General features: G+C 24.2%; 3 protein-coding genes across 3 annotated transcripts; 2 read left to right on the top strand and 1 right to left on the bottom strand.

Annotated features, from left to right (window-relative positions):
* Nucleotides 1-772: 772 nt before the first annotated feature.
* Nucleotides 773-2,407, bottom strand: ENU1_088580 (hypothetical protein; the record flags this gene model as incomplete). Its single annotated transcript, XM_008858944.1, has 1 exon — nucleotides 773-2,407. One exon carries the CDS (start codon nucleotides 2,405-2,407, stop codon nucleotides 773-775), a length of 1,635 nt encoding a protein of 544 aa, XP_008857166.1.
* A 112-nt stretch (nucleotides 2,408-2,519) lies between these two features.
* Nucleotides 2,520-5,346, top strand: ENU1_088570 (hypothetical protein; the record flags this gene model as incomplete). Its single annotated transcript, XM_008858943.1, has 3 exons — nucleotides 2,520-2,597; nucleotides 2,649-5,229; nucleotides 5,282-5,346. 3 exons carry the CDS (start codon nucleotides 2,520-2,522, stop codon nucleotides 5,344-5,346), a joined length of 2,724 nt encoding a protein of 907 aa, XP_008857165.1.
* Nucleotides 5,347-5,470: 124 nt separating this feature from the next.
* Nucleotides 5,471-8,737, top strand: ENU1_088560 (RhoGAP domain containing protein; the record flags this gene model as incomplete). The annotated part of the gene is made up of 1 exon (XM_008858942.1): nucleotides 5,471-8,737. The coding sequence occupies one exon, from the start codon at nucleotides 5,471-5,473 to the stop codon at nucleotides 8,735-8,737; it is 3,267 nt and encodes a 1,088-aa protein (XP_008857164.1).
* Nucleotides 8,738-8,873: the final 136 nt, after the last annotated feature.

The raw sequence follows: 8,873 nt of genomic DNA, 5'->3' as shown, positions 1-8,873 counted from the left end.
TTTCTTTCTTTCAGCCTTTGATTCAAATACTCATTACTTCGTTTTAATATCACACCTTTCTGATAAAGTAAACACACAACATAACAAAATATCTCGTAACAGAATATTTATGTTTTGAAATAAAGAATAAAGCACAACAAAATTAAATTATTTATAGTCAAGATGTATATTTCAAATGATTTAATGTATTTTGTTTCAAAGATGACATTTTTACTTTCTAATATAATTTATTTGTCATATCATTAATATTTATTATTCACAATGTCGTATTTATCGCCAAGTATGTTTATTAATGATGAGGTATATTAATTGAATAAGAGAGAGTTACTTTGTCACAATGCTAATGCCATATATTTTCTTATAAACAAGATTCAATTTTACAATTAATATATAGACAAAACAAAATATTACTGCTTGTTCTGAACGTCTTTTCTTATTACTCTAATTGATATTCAAAAATTTTCATTGAAAATATTTATAAACCTTTTTATTTGATATGTTTAGAGAGTCATAAATTTGATGTTCTATATATTTATACAATAAGAATCATTCAAATAAATCTTAAGGATTGTTTAAATAATGTTGGTGGATGGTTCATTGAATTTAATTATTATTTAAGCAGTTCTGTTTCTGAGGAGTTTTTATTTGACATATGCTTTAACTTCATTTTATAAACGAAGTAGTAAAATAAATAATAATACTAAAAGTATAAAATCTAAACCACTACTTGAGGCAAATGGTTTCACTTAATATGAAGTATCAAAGAATTAAATTACAAATGGTTGATTGTAGGCAATTTATTTTCATCAAATTTGATTTTAATTAATTGTAAAGAACACAATTGAGTTAAAGAATAAAGGTTGGTGGATGATAAATCAAAATAATTATCTTCTAGATCAAAAACCTTGTTCATTGAGAGCGTCTTTAGAGTTGTATTGAATTTAATAGAACCAATAATACTTTTCTTTATTTTAATAGATTGGACTGAAGGTTTAAGAATAATATTTTCAAACTCTCCTTGAAGTTGAATAAACTCAGAGCTTATTGATAATGTCTCAGTAAATTCCCCATTTCCAATAAAAGATTTGATATGAGGGATAAAAACATTATTTCCATTGTTTAATATGCAAGTTAGTTGAGATAAGTCTTTAACAAGATCAAATTTAATAGTATTATCTGTTTCAATATATTTTAAAGAAGGAGGAAGATATGAATTAAAAGAAGAATTTATCATAACCATTTTTGTCAAATAATTTAGTCGTTTAGGAAATTGGAATAAAGAAGAACAATTAGTATCAATAGAAAGAAGAGATTCAAGTTGGGGATTTCCAAGTCTTTGTTCAAAATTCATTGAAGAAGCAAAAACATTATTAACTTCTAAATATTTTAAATAAATAGATAGTTCAACATGATCAAAAGAAGAGTGTGACAATTTTATAGAACGAATACTTTTAGGACATTGAAGAGAACCAACACAATCTTCAAGGTCAAGAGAAATTAAATTAGTGAATGTTTGGATAGAAGGTATTTCTGGATGAATTAAAGATAAGTGAACTAATGAAATATCATCAATTAAAAGTTTTGGATGTTTCACAAGAAAACGTTCAGAATTTTCTTGAAGAACATCTATTGTTAAATGAGTTGTATTATTTAATTTAAGTATAGATCCATTTATTATTTTATATTGAATAATATGGAGCTGTTTTAAATCAATTGGTGAATGAGAAAATAAGAATTGCCAACTGTCTCTTATTATTAAATTAAATAACAAATCATAATCTTTTATTTTAAGACAATCTTCTGAATATTTTAATTGCATATTAAAAGGAAGGTAGTTATGAATAAGTTGACCAATATTATTTGCTTTCTTTAAATTCCAATTGTTTGAAGAAAGAACTAAATCTTCATTATGATATATTCCATCAACAGTTAATGAACATTTTTTTCCTAATGTCTTTCTTTGAGAGAGATATACTTTAACATTAGGATTAATTACAATTTCATTATCTAGTTTATCTAATATAAGAATGCCTTTACATAATGATTCTATCATACATTTTATTCTTTTAATGTTTTGACCTTCTACAGTTAAATAAGTTACTTGATGTATATTAATTGAAGGTATAACTTCGTTACTTGCGTCACATCGTATTATTTTTAAGCACTGAAGCCATTGACATTTTTCTAATTGCTTAGCTATTTTACTAATAAAAATACCGTCAATAACAAGTTTTCTTAATTCAAGAGGGAGTTGTTGTTGTTGAGAATAACTTAAAATTTCTAAGTCACATTTTGGTAATTGATGAATAAAACAATAAAAAATTCTTTTAGAAACAAAACGTATAGAGTCAGGTGCGTATTGAATAATTTTATAATAACAAAGAAGAGGAAGTTGTTTTAAATTCATAAACTATGAACAGGAAATACTTTTCAGATTTTTCTAATTTTTTTAATTTTTACTCATTTGAAATTTTACATTAAATGAATAAACTGATCTTTCTTGTACTAATAATTCTATTATGTTCAAACGAAATAATCCTATTATTCTTACTCTTTCACCTTCTCTTAATAGACTTTCATTAAGAAAAAAAACTTCAGTTTGACTTAGTTTCATCTAAAAAAGAATTAATGTTCAACTCACTTTTTAGCAAACACGCTCTCGTTATTCTTGGAGTTCTCGTTCTGCTACTTCACTCTATTCACCTACACAAAGTGTTAGTAAAGAGAGTGGAAGTATTAGTAATAAATTTATTTCAATTGGACTAAATGAAATTGTATCAACCTCATTTACTACAATTGTAACAGAATCAAAACAATTATTTCAAGTATTAGATTCAGTTACAAATTCTCCTCAATTCATTTCAAAATATACAGAAGTATTGCCTTTAAATTTACGTGAAATATTATTAAAACAAATGTCAATGGTTTTAGCAGCACTTTCAAAACCTACTCCATTACCTTTAATTTGTTCTTTTCTTATTGATGGGAAATTATGTTTTCATACTTACCCTATCGTTCTTTCTGCTTTATGTGTAGAATCATTTTCTGACCTTCCAGCAAGAGTACTTCCAGAATCAATTAAACATGCAAGTATTATACTAAAAGAATTTTCATTGTTAATAGAATTATTGGATAAAGATATTGAACAATTTATGACTGTTATGGGAAGTATTTTAACTTATGAAAGAGTCGATTTAAGAATGTCTCATAAAAGAAGTGAATTGGAAAATAGTTTAATGCTTGACCAATGGGTATTTAATACTATTGCTAAAGGGGATATTCAATTACAAGAAATGAGAAAATATTCTAAAGAGTTATATTGTGTATCTAATAGTTTAGGAACAATTCATACAGATTTAAATGAAAGTAAAGGAATTATTATACGACATGGAAGTTTACTATTAAAACAAACAGATAAATTTAATGAAAAATTAATGAGTAAAGCAGTATTAATTCTTTATCCAACAGGATTACAAATATATATAATACCATTACATGACTGTATTATTGAGTCAATATGGATCTCTATTGACAATTTGATTATTGGAAATATAACAGGAGAAGATGGAGAATTATGGGTAAGTGGGTGGTGTGTATTAACGTTTCAAAATAAAGCTACTAATAAATCATATTGTGTTTGTTCTAATAACTTATTAACAACATTACTATGGCATGACGATATGTTAAAATGTATTAAAATGAATACAAGTAATAATGAAATACCTGTTAACATACAACTAAGTGATTGTTTACCAACAACAATCTTTGGAGTAACAAAAGAATTAATTTTTAGAGGATGTAGTTCAGTAAAGAATTATTTTAAATTAAAAACAAAAGGAACATTAAAAAAAATAGTACAAAATAATCCTAATATTGATTTAGCAACAGTACCAATCGATGAAATTACTGAATTTTTTATTAATTATTTTAAAAATATTAAACCTAAATTATTAAATAAAAATGATATTGAACTCTTTAATAGAATAGACTTCACTCAAAATGAATTTGAATTAACAGGTCTTAATGACTTTTTTGAATCTAAAGATGAAGTATCAAGAAGTGTATTATTATCTTTTTTATTTTTAATAACATGTTTTATTAATAATGGAAATGATGAAAATTTTACTGATGAAGATGGGATGAAAATATTACAAATTGTTTGTGATTCATCTTTTAAAAAGAAATGCTTTGATTCTCAAAGAATAAAATTTATTTTTGATTGTATTGGTGATATTATTTCTTATTATTCATTAAATAATACTCCAATGACATTAATTAAAATTAGTCTTATGAAAGAACCAATTAGAAAGTTATATCTTCTTCATTCACAAAAGGTTGTTGTTTTATTTCAAAGGAGTATGTTTATGAAAAATGGAGATCAATTAAATACTGTTACTTTACCTCATGATTATTTTTCTTCATGTTGTAGTGGGGATTATGTTTTAATATTAAATAAAAATAATTTAACAAGGATTAATGGAATGGAAATAAAAACAATAGAAGTAAAAGATAGTATTACTATGACTGGATTTAAAGGAGTTTTATTAATTGTATTTAAAACAAAAATCGAATTTATTGATATTGCTTCATTTACTATTATTTCTACTGTAAATATATGTGGGGTAGATACTGTTAAAACAACAAAAACAAAAGTTGGATTTGTTGTTATTATTAATAATAAACATATTTGTTTTTATGATACAAAAGGATCTTTATTAAAAGAAAGAATTGTTGAATATATGAATAAAGAAATAACATTTATTGTTGCTAAAGATGAACTTATTTTTATTGGATTTAATGATGGTAGTATTTCTGTTCTTAATGAAACTAATGGAAATGAACTTGAAATTATTGTTTCTTTTGAAGGAACAATTAAAGACATTGTTGTTGGAATACAACATGTTTATGCCTTAACATCAAATAATACTATTCTTGTTATTGATAAATTTAATTATCAGATATTATCTATTTTCACTCCTCTTTCAATGGCAACTTCATTATTAGTTTGTGAAGACCAAACATTACTTATTGGAACAACTAATTCCATTCTTCAATATCATTTAAATTCACCATCTTCATGTACATCAATTAAATTAACACCTTTCTTTGTTGATATTCCAGAAAGTATGTCAACACTGAACCATTCATTAATACCTAATATTTTTCATATTCAAGCAAATTGTTTGATATGTCATAAGCCATTGACTCCTCATGATCTCATTTGTCGTTGTTTGTTTTTATTTTTTTTTTAGTCACAAGACTTCTATTACTAACTCTGTAGATTGCCAAATAACTATTCATGGCAGTTGTTTATCGTCTTTATCAAAAGATTGTAAAAAACGATAAACATTTTCTATTTTCATATTATTTCTTATTAATAAAAGAATTATTATTATTTTTATTTTTAGATTATAACTTTTCTTGAAAATTTCAAGTTTCACTAAACCAAAAACTAACTCAAAATAACTAAATGGAACACGCAGAAAGTTGTTCTCCTCCGCTTCGAGCTAGTAGTCATCATTCTCATGTGTCATCTCGTAATTCTTCTTCAATTAAAGAATCATCATCTTTTCCTACACGTAGATTAACATTAGATACCTCTCAAATTAACACATTATCATCGTCTGAATATTCTCCAAGACAATCACTATTACAAATACTTAATGAAAAAGGAATTGTTTCTGTACCTCAAATTGAAACAACGTTACCTATTGTAAGGAAATATATTCAACAAACAACAGAAAAATTATTATCAGAAATAGAATTATTTATTAAATTAGCTAATCAAATAATTGCTCTTTATGCAACACTTCAAAAAGATGAAAGTATTTTAAAGACAATGAATGAAGAAACACTTAGGAGTATTAATAAAATTTCAATTCAAGGATTGAGTGTTGATTCTTATTATAATCAAACAGAATTTAAAAATATTTTAGATAATATCACAGGATTACATGAAGTTATTAATTGTTGTTACCAATTAATACAAAATAATATAAATAATTTGTTTTGCCCTATTGTTGTTTATTTAAATACAAATGGAGTAGACAAATTACTTAAATTTATTCAAGAGATATTAAATATTGAATTAGTAATTAAAAAAATGAATAAAAATTCATTGATTTGCAAAAAAATATGTGAAGAGAATGAAAATAATTCATTAGAAGATGTATTTATTAAAATTATATCAATTATAAATGTTTATATCCCTTTATTTGAATCTGATCGTCAAGATATTCAAAGAAAAATTGAAGTACAAGAAATTTTAATTCAGTTTAAAGGAACAAGTTCATCTCAAAGTATTACAAATGGTTCTATAAGTTTAAGTGATTTATTGTGGGCTAAGTCTAATTTAAAAACTTCAATAATATTTAGTTCACAATTATTACGGAGTATTGAATGTTTAGAGTCATTTTTAATTCATCATGATATTCTTAATATATTTAAAGCTGCTTGTCAATATAATCCTTCAGTAGAAATTTGGAATCCTTTATTTGAACAATTAACTGAAGATTCTATTCTTCATGCTGGAATAGCCTTTCTAAAATTACAAACAAATGATGGCATTTGTAGATACCAAAAATGTTATTTATTTTATACAACAATAGGCTTATTTTTATTATTTGCTTATACTGGAAATATTTTAATTCCTTGTGACTTTATTAGTTCTAAAAGATTAATAAATGCTGATATAGAAATTCTTCTACCACAAGATAATGCATTTGCAGCAGACCTTCATATTATAACAAAAGATTCAAATTATCGTAAAGAGTTTTATTTTGCTATTCAACATGATAGTGAAGTTATTGAATGGAGTTCTTTATTAAAAGAAACACTTTCATTACTTGATACAACTACTCTATCTAATTTTGAATTTAGTAATTGTGTTGCAACTAAACTAACAAATAGAAAGTTAGTTACAAAGAAAAATAAATATGTAGGTTCTTCAATTGAAGAATTAGTTCAATTACAACAATTAAATTCATGTCTTGATACTGTTCCAGATGTATTAAATAAATGTATTAATGAAATTATTAATAAAGGATTAACTGAAGATGGACTATTTAGAAAACCACCAGACCAATACCAATTAGAAGAATTAATGAAAAAATTAAATGACAATGATTTTAGAAGTAAAATAAAATTAAAAGAATATCCTACAGGAACAATTTGTGGATTATTAAAAAGTATATTAATGGAAATGAATCCAAGATTTATTAATGGAGAATCATATAAATTATTTGTTGAAATATCTAGAAAGAAAGATCGTGAAGAAATGAGAAAACAAATTATATTATTTATTGATTCTTTAAATATTGAACATAGAAATACACTTGGAAGATATTTATTTTTGATGAATATTATTGCTATTAATAAAAGATTAAATAGAATGGGGGAATCTAATTTATCTACAGCTATATGTCAATGTTTTTTACCACAAAAAGATAATGTTGATTTAGCTTCTGTAGAAAATGACTCATTTGAATGTCTAATTAATAACTATGACTTGTTTCTTCCAAAAAAAATTGATAATCCAATTCAAATAGGTTCATTGACTGGTATTATTAAAAAACAAATAACTACGGAAGGTGTTGGTTCTTTATTATTTATACCACAAATTAATGAAATGTGGTCAATAGACAAAGTTGGAAATGTTGTACAAATTAATACAAATACATTACAATCAAATATTAGTAAAATTAATATATCGCTTCCTGATATTAAACATATAGGAACATATAAAAATTACATTTATCTTGGAACAACTTCTACTGTTCATATGATAGATATTGAAACTAAACAAATTGTCAAAAATTTAGAAACTAAAAGATGTAGTTTTATTACTATTTCAAATGAAATATTATTTATTGGAGAACAAAATGGTATTATAGAAGTTTATGACCCTCTTACATTAGATAAGATTAATGAAATAACAATAAAAATAGATAATAATTCTTTAATAACACCTATTACCTTAATTGCATTATCTCATGGTAATATTTATGCTTCACTTCAAGGTAAAAATGAAATTTACGTTATTTCTTATTCAACAGGAAAATTATTAAAAACATTTTCTACGTTCCATCATAATTCTATTGTTTGTCTTACTATTTGTGAAGAAAATCAAACATTATGGACTGGTGATTATAATGGAATGGTTTGTGTATTAGATTTAGACACTGGAATATTATTACAAAAATATGACTATCCTTTAACGTATGGAAGTGTTACATCAATTATGGTAATTCCAAAATATATAATTATTTCATTCATTTCAAGTCAAATATTAATTTTTAATAATGAAAATAATACTTTAGTTACTTCTCTTTCAACAAAGTATTTAATTACTTCCAAAGTTGCTTATGTGGTTCAAAGAAATTACAATGGAAAGTTGATGTGGAATATTTGGATGGAAAAAGATGATAATGGAGATATTGCAATAATGGATATTACTTATCCTATAGAAGACATTCCTACAGATGAACGATTAATATCATCTTTTTCCTATCTTGAGAATGAGTATATTGAAAAAACACCTTTAGGTCATTGTTTTCTTTCAATAAATTGCGAAGCAAAATGCTCTGTTTGTAGTGGTGCAATTAAAAATACTGAAGAATCATTTAAATGTTCTAATTGTAACAAATATATTCACCAACGTTGTTTAGAGAAATTCTCTAACACTTATTGTTCAATTCATTCACAACTTCAACCAGAAATTATCAACAAATCTAAATAACATTTATGTTTTATTAATTTTCTAACATTTTTTGTTATTTAATAGATTTTACTCTCTAATGAAAAAATTGATTTATTTTGTATTAAATTTATTCACTTTTATTTAATTTTTTCTCACAACTAAATAAATTTATTTC

Source organism: Entamoeba nuttalli (genome assembly GCF_000257125.1).
Source record: "Entamoeba nuttalli P19 unplaced genomic scaffold asmbl_3987, whole genome shotgun sequence".
In the NCBI taxonomy this organism is placed as follows: Eukaryota; Evosea; order Mastigamoebida; family Endamoebidae; genus Entamoeba; species Entamoeba nuttalli.
Note: the sequence above shows the minus strand (reverse complement) of the source record. Positions and strands in the feature narration are given on the sequence as shown.